Raw genomic sequence first — 14,474 nt, 5'->3', positions numbered from 1 at the left:
ATTGTGAGTCACCACGATACCTAGTCTACGATGCTCAGAAAGACCTCCTCACACCCTAACCCTCACAGTTGAATACCTATTTGTCCCTAACTTAAATGGCACTTCCTCTGAAGTCTTCCAGGACTACCACTACCACCAACAGCAGAGTTGGCTTATTGATTCTTGTCACCTGAGCATCTAGGACAGTGCCAATAAATCTCTAACAATTGAAAGAATAAGTTAAACTGTGCCAATACTTAAGAAATTGGGTATAGCTAAAGAACAATGATTTTTGTGACTGAAGAAGATGAAAAAATAGTAACTATTCCAAAAGTACTTTTCTTGGATTTACTCTGATCGTGTGTGAAACATGCGGCTTAGCAGCAAAACGTAGTAGAGGGAAGGGCTCTGCTTCCTGGGTATGGTGGGCTGCAGTGAACAGGGAGAGGCATGCTCTGTAAACTGTACTGATGGTTCAGAAAAATCATTGATCTGGGGCTAATGAGAGGAGACTGATACATATTGAACGTGTGTCATTTGTGTGTTTCTTTTTCTGTGTATAAAAGTCATTGACATATCTCCCACTGGTCTCTGAAAAGCAGGTAAGTGATATACTAAGTAGATGTACTATCACCAGCCATTTCTACAACTAGATGCATTCAATAGCCACAAAATGTTGTCTAGTGTCTAGTGTTCAAATGTTAACTAGTGTTCAAAAGTCTATTGAATATCAAATCTTGTGCCTTGTGTCTCACTTTGGGCTGCAAATAATAAGAAATAGAACTCTAAATGGCTTATACTGTAAGGAAGCTTTATCTCAACAAGAAGTCTTGGGTCAGTGTCTACCATCACAAATCATTGTAAGGGAAATGGGATTACTAAAATTTGATTAGGCGATTAAGATTTACTCCTAAATTGAAGATGAGTTTACCTTCCTTGGGAAGGTGTTGGGAGAACCAGAACTAAATCAGAATTCTTTTAATATGGAGAAGGAGGAAGAGACTTTGGCTCTTGAACAAGCAGCCAACCATGCCAGCTATATATGCTTGGTGGAGATGCCACGTTCACACTTCCATGCTACCTTCCACAGTGGGGAATTAAAGTGCCCTAAATGCTCATAACCTTAATCTGGTGGTTTCATGTTAAAATTTAGCCATTATCTGGTGAGGTAAATATAAAACATAAAAAATAAATTCAGATAAGACAGAAAAATCTCCATTACCTGATTTCGCCAATGATTCAACTCCCTATTCCCAAATTATGACAGATTGTTGACTGAAAAGACTTAGGCCATTCTATCAGGAGGAGACATTTCTTTAAGATAAGGAAGGGAGAAGGAGACAGCCTTGGAGTCAACACGGGAGGAACACTCCCTGAGAGGAGGAAGTATATGCAGAGATCCTGAGACAGAAAACTGATCAGATGTGACAGTGCTAAAATGATTGGCTCACAGGGAGCAGGAAAAGAACCGTAGGAGGTAGGGGCAGAGCTGCTGGAGAGAGGGACCATTAAAAATTAAAGCCTTGAAGTGCAGTAGGAAGCCACTGCAGGATTAAATAAGATCTACAACTATGCAGTGACACCCATAATCCTATGCAGGGTCATTAAGCATGTTGGAAAGAGTAACTTCATTTAATGTAAGATATATGTCATTAGAGAAGCTACTTAACAAAGCCCCAACTTAATAGACAGTTGCTAGGAAATCAACTTCATTACCTTGGTTCTATGCAAAGTTTACTTTTAGTTCTAGTGGTGGATGCATGTTTATGGACAGGGTAGCCTAGTAAAATGACTTGTTCTGGAACAGCTCTAAGACATTTTAACTAAAAGATGGTGCCTCTGAAGAGAAACAAAAGCTCCTATTTCCTAATTTGGTGAGGCTGCTCATCATTTCGATAGTTGTTCACTAGTGTATCTCTTAAGTGATTTCTAAAACCTATGAGGACATGCTGCCAGAAAAAAAAGTGGGCAAACACATACGCCTAAGGAATTTACTTCACGGTGAAGGCCACTCATTACAGTTGCCAAGTCCTGTCACACTTGAGGTTACATCAGTGAGCTCAACACATTCCAGAGCTCTCCACCTTCCTTGTCAGTTCCTTGGTAATAATTTCATGTCAGTTTATTTCTCAACGATCTTTCACCCTTTCAGCCATCCTTGAGTACCTGCGCCTATCTGGTGGCAGACACGTGACCAGGCATTGAAGAACAGTACTTAGGCAGTGTTAGCACATGGTTTGGAGGAGCTCAAAACAGTGAGCCTGGATGGACTTCCTGGACGAAATGACAGTAAAGCTAAGCCTTGAAAGAAGCTGCTTCTGGCTTCTGTAAGAAAGATGGATTAAAGTAGAAAGGCATAACCAAAGACAATTGTTTAGAGGCTTCTGTAGGACGCCTAGGAGAGGCCATGAAGGCCTGAGGAGGAGTTGGCTGAAACAAATAAACAGAGATATTCCAGAAATAGAGCCGGGGGACATGGAGAATAATTGGACATAGGACAAAACTGAGATAATTCCCAGAATTTTCAGCCAACTCTGTCTTATTCTCAAAGTATAGTTCTCAAGCTGAAACACAGACACCACCAGAGTTCTTCATGAGGTCTTGCCTTGGATTCATTCCTTTCCCATGACCTCTTTTGGGAACACTGAGGAAGAATAAGTGGTATTATGTTTATTCTTGTTCACAGAACATTTTAAGATGCTTCTGGGTAAATGCAAATTATTCTGATTCATCTGTGCCGATTCACTGCCAATGGCAGAGTCTTCTAAGTATGGTTAATGTCAGAAGCAAAATTATTTTCCTAAATGTTGTTTCTTTTCTCTTTTCATTGTGAAGTATATTTGGTGCTCTTCGAACTGGTGCTTATATGGTGTACATTTTGATGACCAAAGGCCTGAAGCAGTCAGTTTGTGACCAGAGTTTTTACAATGGACCTATCACCAAATTCTGGGCTTATGCATTTGTGCTAAGCAAAGCACCCGAACTAGGTGAGTGTCTTGTCTCCTTCCACGTTCCCCTCCCCTTCCCACTCCCCCTTTGTAGCTACATAGCTACAGCATTTAAAAACACACACAGAAAAACGTAATTTGAAGGTCCTGTTTTATTGGTTGCAGGAAAGTTACAATTAATAGATTTGAGTTCTTGACTACTACTATCTTTTTCTCCCTTCCTTCCATCCCTCCTTTTAAATAATTGTACATTGTGTATATGAAGAGCAATATAGTTTGCATAAAACATGCAAATTTTCAAGCACTGCTGAATATGCATTTCAGGGGGTTGTAAAATACACACAGCCCTTTCTCTCAGGCCCATGAGCAGCTCAGCTAATATTAGAATATGAGGAAAATTAGCAATATGACTATTTCCAAGTCCCATATCAAAGCATTCTTCCATCTCTGGAGTTAGGATTCAGACTAGGAAATTAAGCTTTTCATTTGGGTATTATGGTTAACAAATGCTAAGGGTTGGTTTCTGGTATTGTTTGATTTTAATCATCAAAGGGACAGGCCTTGGAGAAGAAGAATGTAGTTCACTTTCTAGAAACTAATTTTTAAACTAACTGGCTATATTTGTAGATTTCTAAGGTTTTCCCTTCAACTCTGATGAACTTGACTATAACTGTGGCACAAGTTCGCAGAAACACTGAAAAATTAGCTGGCAATGATTTGACATGGGCACAATTCCCCTGGAAAACATCTTTATTGCCAGAGAAAAGGATCTGCTGGTGATGATAAGCTCTGAGGTCATCCATGAGCAGTGCTGGCCACTGTCTCACAAACTGGTATATATCCATAGGGAAAACCTAGCCTTCCTCTGGGTTTCTTAATTTTTTATCTAAAATCGAGAATTGTGTGTATTAAGTTATAAATATTTGTTTGTTTATAGATTGTGTTCCCGCTTCCATTTTTCTCAAAAAAATGGGGTTAGAGGTTATAATTTCATTATAAGCTACCTACACTCTAAGATAGTAACAAATCTTTCTGTAAGGTGTCCCTAGTTCATATCTTGTATCTATTCACAAAGGATACGAGGTCTCTGTGCTATGTGTCAGCAACCTACTTACTTTCCACTGAGTGCTGCACACCTGCTGCCTACAAGCAGCTGCCGGTTGGTTTGAACTGTTGGTTTGACCATTGTCTTCCCAGGTCAAAGACAAGGAAGGAGCAGCAGAAGAAAACTTTTTTCTGAAAACCTTCCTTAAGTAAGGGGTAGGGGTATGAAGATGGGTCCTCTACACAGTCCACAATAATTAGATCGCAGTCATATGTGTATCCCCACATGCAGAACCTGTGGAGTCTTAGAGTAAAATGCATTCGTGTGGATTCATTCATTTATTCATTTGATACATTTATATTAAGTACCTACCATGGGCTAGGCATTCAGTAGGGACTGGAATGGAATGGCTACTTTATCTAAAAAGAAATTTATAATACAAATTTTGTGAACCAGGCCCCAGAAGGCTATTTTTTATATCTGAGTTGGGCCCAAGAAGTATTTTTCAAACCTGGAGCTATAGACAGTGCCTGAAAGTCTGTGGCTATATTTTGGGCAATTTTAAAATTCTATGAGACTATTCTGATTTTATGTTTTTATTTATAGATAAAATAAAAGATTGTCTTGCCAGATATATTTTTTTCATAGTGAGTCTTTTTTTACTTAGATAGAGTTTTTGAGTCAGATCACATGGTCTCAAACTGGAGTTGGTCTGAGAATGTGAGCATGTCTTCTTTACTCCTGGGGTTTTGCAGTATTTTTCTTTAAAATAAATTCATAACGTTATTATTATCATATCCCACTGACTTTTAATTTATGCTGTATAATAAGTATCCTTATGAGTCCCCCTATCTTTTCTGATAAAAGACTGGCTGCAGATGTGTGAAAGCAGTAAATGCATGAAACACGTGACTCCTCCTACATGCCATCTCTCAACATTTTCATAATTTACACCTTATTACTCTCAACATTTTAAAAAAAAAAATCAGAAGTGGTGCCTCACTGCATCTGGGCTTTAAGCCTCAAACTACAAAGGAGCAGCCTCAATCTTTGTTTCTAGAAATGCCTTTACCCTGCAAGGGCCACTTATCTGTGGTCTGAGTTTTCTCCTGTTGTATTTGAGGGACTTGAGAATAAAAATCGTCCCTTCCACCTTTTGAAGGAATAATTTATTGAAGAGCTACTCCAAGCTATCTATCTATAGTGGTCACTTCCCTTCAAAGACATGACTAGACCTGTGCTCTCCGCCCTCACGACTTCTGTCCCATATTGAAATAAAAGTTTTAGGACAGCATACAGAGTTAGGATTCCTAGACAGGAACTATCAGTACATCCTCTGAGGTATTCATGCCCTTGTCCTCTGTCTTGTTAGTGTTGATCTTAATGCTGCAGATTAATCTCCCTGTCTTAACTTAATCTAGGCCTGAGATTGCCACACCCTACTCCCCAGTGCAAACATTATAATTAGACATGAGGTCTTCCCTCTTGAGCTCAGAAGGAGCTGGACTCCAGTCCCTTGTGCCATTGGCTTGATAGCCCCTTTTCTAGAGAATCCTCACTCACCACAGTAGTTTGTAGGCTGGATAAAAAGTGATCCATCCCCTCACTGTTAAAATATGGGATTGACAATAAAATCCTAATCTTGACACAGTTCTTCAATGAGGCTAGTTAGTGACACAAATTCTTCATACAGTTTCAGATCCATTATACAGATATTTCCATGATCCGAGTACCCTTTTTCAATTTTAAAGTCTGACTTATTTATTTATTTTTTTTTCAAATATTCTGGAGCTCATTTGATAACGGCCTTCCCAAGGTAGTGCTTAATCAAAACAGATTCAAAAATCAGTGCCAATGAGTATCTTGGGGACAACCAGCCCCAGCCCTCATTTAGTGAACATATTTGCTTGGATGCCTTTTTGATTGTTTTGAAAGTTAAATTCTTACCCAGTTTTTTCCTCTTAGAAAAAAAATTGTCGCTACCATTTAATTAAGAAAGATGTATCCTTTGGGATTGTTTAGAACTTTCCTTATTTTTAGGTCCCAAGTTCTGCTTTTTATTACTATAAGATTCTCAACTCCCTTGTCCGTACCAGGAAGAAAAGTCCTTGAGAGAAAAAAGAACAGTTCTTCCATGTTCGACACTGAAACTATATTTCCTCCAAAACCCCACATGCCTACGGTTTTCACTAAACTTTTTTTTTTTTATTTTTTATTTTTTGCCGTGGCAAAATATACATAAAATTTACCATTTCTAAGTATACAGGGCTAGCGGCATTCAGAACATTTGCATTGTGCAATCATCACCGCCATCCATTTCCAGCATTTTTCATCTTCCCCAACTGAAACTCTCTACCCATTAAACACTATGTCACCATTCTCCCTTCACTAAACTCTTAATAGCTAGAAGAATGTTCTGTTTCAGCAGAAATCAATGAGCTCATTTCAGTGAATTATAGGGCTACAATCTACAAAACAAGTGCAGGAAAGAGAACCACCAACCTGCTCTGTGTGCCAAAATTCTGGAACACCTGCTGTTTGAATTATATTAAAACTTGCTGAGATTTGGTTTTGTTAAAACTCGGAAACATCTGCTCTGAGTCTCGGTCTTTGCTCAGTTGAGCTTGTCTTTATTTTTGAAACTCTGACTCAGCAGAACTCCAGCTAACTCTGCGAAGAAGAATGCAGTAATCTGTGACAAACCACACACACAGTGGGCTCTCTGTGACTCTTGGTGGCCATGCACATGCCCTAGAGAATATCAAATGCTTAAGACATACTGGGTACGAAAACACTGTGCCCTGCCTCCAGCCTGGCTCTTGAATGAAAGTAGCTCAACCCGATGTTAGAGAAACTTTTGTAAAGACAACACAAACCAGGGATGGCTAAAATATGTGATGTGGCTGAAACATTCAAAAGTCAGAAGTCCCAAATACTTAGCCAAAATCTTTTCCATACTTAACCAAAATCTTTTCCATACTGCCACCCAGACCTTTGGCTGATAAAGATTGGTTGGCCAACATCACACACATACACAATTCCTATCTTTATTTTGCATCTCTAAGATATTGTAGCTTTTGGCAAGCCAGTAAGTACCATGGCTTGGCATGACTGTGGTAGTATGTGGTTTTCCAGAGGGAAAAAAAAATTGTAACTGCCAGAATGGCATTGACTGTTGCATCTTAGCCACAATATCCAAAGAGCCATGGGAGGTATTGGGGAGCCCTTCTGGAACCCCACCAGTTTCCTCTCACCCAAGAGAAACTACCATTTTTTAGGTCAGTGGCCTTGGGAACAGTAACCTTGGTATACAACATTGGAGTAGTACTCATGAGAGGCTCCAGGGTTATTATTGAAAGATACTCATCATCTTGATTACTCCATCTACCATCCTGCATCTCTGTTCTGAAAAAAATTCTTAAATGAATTCAAAGTGATTCCATTTCGGAGCTCTCATGACATGACTTTCACCCCATCTCCCCACATTAAATGGAAACACTCCAACCTGAGACCGCCACTCAGGAAAAACGCAAAGCGATTTTTAATTCCGGTTCCACTTTCCATTCACATTAGCCCATCCTAATAGGTCTGCCTTTTGTCTCCTACTAATCTCCTCACAATGAAATCATTCTTTAGACAATAAAGTTTTAATATAAAAGTGATGATAGAGTTAAAATTAAATCTATAAGAATTTAAAATGGTAAAATGCTTATTACTTTATGGCAAATGACTTATTACAGTGTGTGTGAGATTTATATTTTAGTTCTTGCTTAAAGGCTCATAAAAGTATCTCAATTATGAATGACTAAATTTGTTTTTAACACTCAATTCTTTAGATTTCTCTCTTCTTTCCACTGTGAACAAAGGTGGGCTGGAATTATTGCGTTTACATGATCAGCTACAGAGGGAAGGGAGGCACATAGTAGTAATTACATAGAAATAGTGGATCTTTGACAGGCACACAAAAATAGCACAGTTTAACACTAAGAAGTAGACCCGGGTCTCCTAACAGTATCCTTAAGTATACAAATGTCCCTTAAGTATACAAATGAGAATTACCATCACCATTGATCATTATCAGCCTGTCTGACATTTATAGGCATAATAATATGTCAGGTATCTCACAAGAGAGAAGAAGACTTCAAAGAAAATTTTGTTAATAGGTTTATGCAACAACTGGCAACTTTTCTAATCTAAGCAAATATGAAATAATAATGTTTAATAATTCAGTAGGGAAATAAATTAATATCTCCTCCTGAATGAAATGGAGCACTACCTTTATAATGCCAACCATGGCCATCAGAACATTAAAAGTCTTTCCAAGGTCCAGCATTCTTTGACCTTCTCTTGTGCCATATATTTTAGGGACCCTTGAAGTATGAGGGATAAGACAAGGATAAATACTAGTTCCCTTTATACTTAATTAAATTTCGGAATAAGAAGAGGGGCCACCTAGTTCTCCTTGCTATACAAAAAGAAGTCGAGTTCACCCAAAGTTATGAAAGAAGTTGGTTTTTCCCATATCTAAGAACCATAGAGATAAGAATGAGAATGAAGCATTTGCCTGCATAAACCCTGTTTCTGTCCCACATTCCAGTGTCTCTTCCCATTTTTTCTTTTTTTGTACTCATTAATGGAACTGGGTGTATTTCTTCTTCATTCATTTTTATGTAAGCATTCTACAGTATAGTTTTCAGAATTCCTAGACTTCTCAGAGAATGATTATAGATATATAACATCAACCTATCTGAGCCTAATTCTAGCTTTTTTAATATGAAAGTCCTACTTTAAAAACAGTAATCTTTTTCTTAAAGGAGATAATGTTAGTAAAATTTTTGATAGCTCTGGAGAACTTTTTCAAACTTAATTTCATAAAAAATATATGTCAATCTCAGTTTTTTATCACTTGATTCATTGGGATAAAATATTCCTATTACTCTCTTGAGCCAAATATGATAGATGACTTTTGTTCCCTTTTTCTGTTTTGCCTTTTGTTTAAATTTTACTTTTCTAACTGCCGTATGTATGTCAAGGTGTCTCATTTTACAGAGAGCTTACATAGATATGTTTTTAAGGGAACTCTTTGTAATGCACCAAAGAAAAATAGTTTATTGCTCCAGAGAGGTCTAAGAATATTGTGCTGGGCACTTGAATTCTAATCTACTTCTCTTGATTGATAACTGACCTGAGTGAGACAAGTCACTTGACTCTTCCATGTGATATTTCCTAAAATGTATGGTACAGTTGAAAATCAGGCAACTTAGTTACTAATGTCCCTTCCAGATCAATAATCAATAAAAGTTTGTGCAAAACACCTCTCTGAAAGTAACATTGATTGAGTTCTTACCACGTGCCAAAAGGGCCTGTTGATTATCCTGTTTAATCCTCAGACAATTCCAAAGTATTATTATTATCCCCATTTTACAGATGAGGAAACTGGAAAATAGTGAGAACAAGCAACCAGCCCAAGGTCACAGAGCTAGTAAATATCAGTCCAGGTTTCTAACCCAGTCCATCTCACTCTCAAGGACTAGTTAAAGATATCTACTTTTCGTGCAAAAATATAAAATATTATGTCACAGTCCAGGGACTCACGTACAGTCTTTCCCTCATTTGTCTTTTAGGAGATACAATATTCATTATTCTGAGGAAGCAGAAGCTGATCTTCCTGCACTGGTACCACCACATCACTGTGCTCCTGTACTCCTGGTATTCCTATAAGGACATGATCGCCGGGGGTGGTTGGTTCATGACTATGAACTATGGCGTGCACGCCGTGATGTACTCTTACTATGCCTTGCGAGCAGCAGGTTTCCGAGTCTCCCAGAAGTTTGCCATGTTAATCACCTTGTCCCAGATCACTCAGATGCTGATGGGCTGTGTCGTTAACTACCTGGTCTTCTCCTGGATGCAGCATGACCAGTGTCACTCTCACTTTCAGAACATCTTCTGGTCCTCACTCATGTACCTCAGCTACCTTGTGCTCTTCTGCCACTTCTTCTTTGAGGCCTACATCGGCAAGATGAGAAAAACCATGAAGGCTGAATAGTGTTGGAACTGAGGAGGAAGCCATAGCTCAGGGTCATCAAGAAAAATAATAGACAAAAGAAAATGGCACAAGGAATCACATATGGTGCAGCTAAAACAAAACACGTGAGCAAACACAAAACCTAAGGCAGCTTAGGGATAATTAGGTTGACTAAACCCCGTAAGTTTATGATCTTTTTTGGGAAAGGCCTCGCTGAGTGCACCTCTATGTCAAAGGACTGCTGCTAGAAAACTCCATTCCCTCTTTATCTGTCAACTTTAGGAAAAATGAGAGCAAAAGTGAGCCAGAGGCAGAGAGAGAAAAATAGAAGGCCAGTGAAGGTATGAAAAGTATTTACTAAGTGTTGTATTTCTCTAAGGATTACAGTTTACTTTAAAAACAAAAACAAATAACTGTGCAAGCACATGCACACAATCCTTTCTAATCTTTTTAGAAACTAAACTGGAGCCAATAGAATAGATAAAAATGAAAGACACAGGGTGTATATCTGGAACATTAATGCTTTTGCAAAAATTAAAGCCTTGTAAGAAAGGTTAGTTCATTGTAGTCCCCTTGAGAAAGATGTCTTAATCCTCTCTTATGAAAATGGACATAAAGAATTATATTTCGACTAAGAAAGACTGCTGTTTTTCCCTTTACAATACAGCCTCAGGCTATGAGTTTGCCAAAACCAAATGGGGCACAATAGTTTTCCAAGCTTCTTCCTGGGAGGATGGAAATAATGCAGCTCAATGTCAAAAGGGGCAGCTCCATCTCAGAGCATTTCTGATAATTTGACTGTAATTTCTACTCTTAAATGAGATATGAAGCATTATCTTTGGTTCAGGTCCCCTAAGCTTTTGAACGGAAGAGTACAGAATACAGGATAGAAAAGATAAACCTCAGCTGAATGGTTTGAAAATGGAATCTGTACTACATGTAAAAATGTTCAGCCCCATACCATTCTTAAGCTGGGAAAGGGAACAGATGGGGGAAAGAAGAGAGCCGAAGATCAATACAATATATACCCCTCCCTAATTTGACTTCACACATACTCATAACTTTCTACACGAAACCCTGTGGTACAGTCCATATTTTTTATATTTTTGTGAATTTCAAAAAAAAAATCTGCAGGGCTCTTCCTGATATTGGGTGAACACTGTGTTTCTGCATCATCTGCATTTGCTCCCTAAGCGATGCAGAGGTGTGTAAAGTGCCCTCTGCTGGTCAAGTGGAGATACTCCAAACACTTTATGGGAAGTTTGGCTGGAACAGTTGACAACAAAGGGCCCCCATAGACTTATCCTTCAAATTTAAATGTTATAAAATACACATCATATTTTTGGCCAAATCAGAAGACATTCTTCCGCTTCAAGTCAGCTTCAGAAATTTTTTTAAAGAAACTTTCACTCTGGAACTCAGAAAATCAATTTATTAAGAGCCATATTCTTTTTAAAAAAAGCTAGATAATTTATTATTGGTAATATTTCAGTCCTTTACAAGCCAAATAAATGTGTAAACATTCTTAGTATTTCAAAGAAGCAATTATGTAAAGTTGTTCAATGTGATATAATAGTATTCTAATGGGTTAAGTAGCTTAATGATTAGACAAACTAGTTGAAAAGATTAGGGGCTTCTACACTGCATAGATTACACGCGTATAACCACACGTATGCACACAAATGTGAGGTACACTGAACTTCAAAGCCCAATGAATAGAAACACATTTTCTGGCTAGCAGAAAAAGAAACTCGTTTATCTTTCTTGCTTTATTTGAGATTACAGTAAAAGGGATTTTTCAAATTATTTTTATATTATTTTAGCTTTAATTGTGCTGTCATTCATGAAACAGCTGCTCTGCTTCTCTGTCAGAAATGACAAGGGCTTTCTCAGCATCTCATTTATGTATGGAATTTAAAAGAATAAAGTTTTATTCCATTCTGTGTGAATGGTTTGAACAGTGAACAAAGAATCCATGCAAACCAAGTCATGACTGACAGACCAGGGGTGGGGGCGGGGGGTGTGCAGGGAGGGAAGCTGTTACATCTGTGTTAAATTATTGTGAAGTCTATGATGTCTTGACATTGGTTCATAGTTGGGGAACAATTGATGGAGGAATGTATTGTTATTAAGGCAAAATCTGACATGAGCTGAAAAGATGGGTCCTGCTATAACAACTAATAGATTCTTAGGATGCAAATAATGTTATTTTGAACTTTGAAAATACATGATTCTGTGCAATAAGCTTTTTTTCTTATAACAGAAAATAAGCAGAATTATTAAAATGAAAAGGTTAAATAACAGCTGACTTGAGTTTAATTGAAGGACCAGTTGGAGCTCATCTGGTTGATTTGATTTAATTATTTAATCCATTGATTTATCATCGATCCTTTAATGCAGGTTAGAATAAGGAAGTGAGCATAGACCTTAAATAGACTCTAAGTGATACCCAAGTACTTTCATTCTGATGTAGGTTCATACTTGTGTTCACTTGTGAGATAATTTAGAATTTTTGTTTACAGGTTGAATGTCTAATAGTTTTAAATAAGCTAAATATATCTAAAGGCATTTCTGATGTTTATCATGGGAGGAGAAAAACATTTAAAAAACAAAATTCTGGTATTACAGTTTCAGTACAATGATTTTAACATCTCAGCTTAGCTGCTTAGTTGTATCAAGATGGAAGGCCGGACCACTAGTTCATGGCAAATCTGAAACCTACTGGAGAATTGACTGCCACATAGATAATCCTGCTCTCAGTTAACATTCCAGGAAAACTCGGGCAGACACGTTTTTATAGCTGCCCCACTATGCTGCAATCAGTTATGTTTCTATTGAAGATTTTCCACTGCTTTCCAATAACAGTATGGTAAAAAAGTTCCTGCACTGAAAAAAAAAATTTCTTTATTTCATATATAAGTACATGTAATTTGACTCACTAGGGCTGAGCATCAACCCAAGTCTATGAGTTTGCAATGAAAAACATTCTAGTGAGAAATACTCTATTCATAGAGCAGGAGGTTTTATCTGGACCTTGTAGTTTTACAAATGAGGAAAGAGCAACTACTATATTATTCATATCCAGTGCCAGGCCAAAGTACCAAATGAATCATGTATTGAGGTGATTCCAGGTAATTTATTCCCATCCTTCTAATCTCGCTCTACTGCAAAAATTAGGGGAGGGACAATACATGGATATACATTGCTTAGGGGGAAAGAAAAGATTGATCACATCTCCTTCACTTCACCTCTTGGCTAACAGTTCTGGACTGAGTCAGGAACTCCGTTTGAGTGGGGTTTTGCAGAATGGAAGGACACTGCTAGGGAAGAGACCCACAGAAGTTTTTTAAAAATCAGATGACATAAAACCTGTCACATCAGAGTAAGAAATCACCTGAAGTCGATTACACTGGAGTAGACTTCCAGAAGTCTGGCCTCATTCCCAGACTGCTGAATTACCTGAGAGAAACAACACACTCAGGTTACTATCTTCTTTATTCTGGTAGAACAGCATCTTCTCAGCAACTATATGTGTCACGCAACTGAGTCAGCTCCCACATGCTGATTCAAGAGAGTTGAGTTGTTAGGAGGGTGGAAACGGTCAAATAGGCTTTGCCTCCCAGAGTTCAGTGCTTGGAGTAGTATGTGCATGGTCCATGTCTGTCTCTTGGACACATATTTCCCTGAAAAAGTTTCCAGCCTGAAAAATACAATTGAGAATTTCATGATGATAGCCCCAAACTTTCCAGTAGTCCGTTCTTTTTGTTTAGATAATATTTCGTTATCAGTTCAGAATGATAATAGAGCTTATGTCCATGCTGTGAGTCATTGTCTCCTGCGGCTTTTTAAAGTTATTCTTCTGTTCCTTTTATATTTATATACAAAACTTGATTCTTTGTGCCTCAGACCCATTACCATCAAAAGATTTTGCTAAGAATGCACCACAATAAAGTGAGAGCTTATAAAGCAATGATACTCTATTTTGTGCTGACAATCAGGAGAAAGTGTTAAGTCCCAGTTTTCCAGTGAACCAACAGCCTCTGTATGCTGGTACCCGATACTTTAGCAAAACAAGTGTTGGTGCAGGTATACCATTTCCTTGAATGCCAGTTGTGTGACAGACTCCAATTCTAAATATCCCAGAGCCATATGGCAGACCCCATATGGCAAAAGAGGCCAATGAAGTATACCCATGCAGAGCATTGAAGAGTACTCACAAGTCTATTGAATCATCAAGGAGAAAAAATCCCCAGGCTTCCCTTCATCCTGAATTATGCTTTTTTAAAAGAGCATAAACAAGTTCTGGCACTGAAGAGACAGACAATGGGAGCACACCAAGTGTAGGCTCTGAGCAGGCAAAAATCTTGAGATCAGATACACTTCACTGGAAATCCAAACCCAAAACTACATGTGGTAAGCTCCTGAAGCATCTGGTTAAATTAAAGAAACTGGTCCCATCAATCAGAGTCGAGCC

General features: G+C 38.2%; 1 protein-coding gene across 4 annotated transcripts in view; it reads left to right on the top strand.

Moving 5' to 3' along the window:
- ELOVL6 (ELOVL fatty acid elongase 6) overlaps positions 1-12,301 on the top strand; it is a 110,720-nt gene extending 98,419 nt beyond the window's left edge. For all 4 annotated transcript variants that reach the window (XM_039848783.1, XM_039848782.1, XM_039848780.1 and 1 more), the window contains 2 exons: positions 2,815-2,966; positions 9,597-12,301. In XM_039848783.1, the coding sequence (XP_039704717.1) occupies positions 2,815-2,966; positions 9,597-10,021 (577 nt within the window). In that variant the 3' untranslated portion in view covers positions 10,022-12,301. The remainder of the gene's footprint in view (positions 1-2,814; positions 2,967-9,596) is intronic.
- The last annotated feature ends 2,173 nt before the right edge of the window (positions 12,302-14,474 follow it).

Source organism: Pteropus medius, unplaced genomic scaffold (genome assembly GCF_902729225.1).
Source record: "Pteropus medius unplaced genomic scaffold, Ma_sr-lr_union100, whole genome shotgun sequence".
Classification (NCBI taxonomy): Eukaryota; Metazoa; Chordata; class Mammalia; order Chiroptera; family Pteropodidae; genus Pteropus; species Pteropus medius.
Note: the sequence above shows the minus strand (reverse complement) of the source record. Positions and strands in the feature narration are given on the sequence as shown.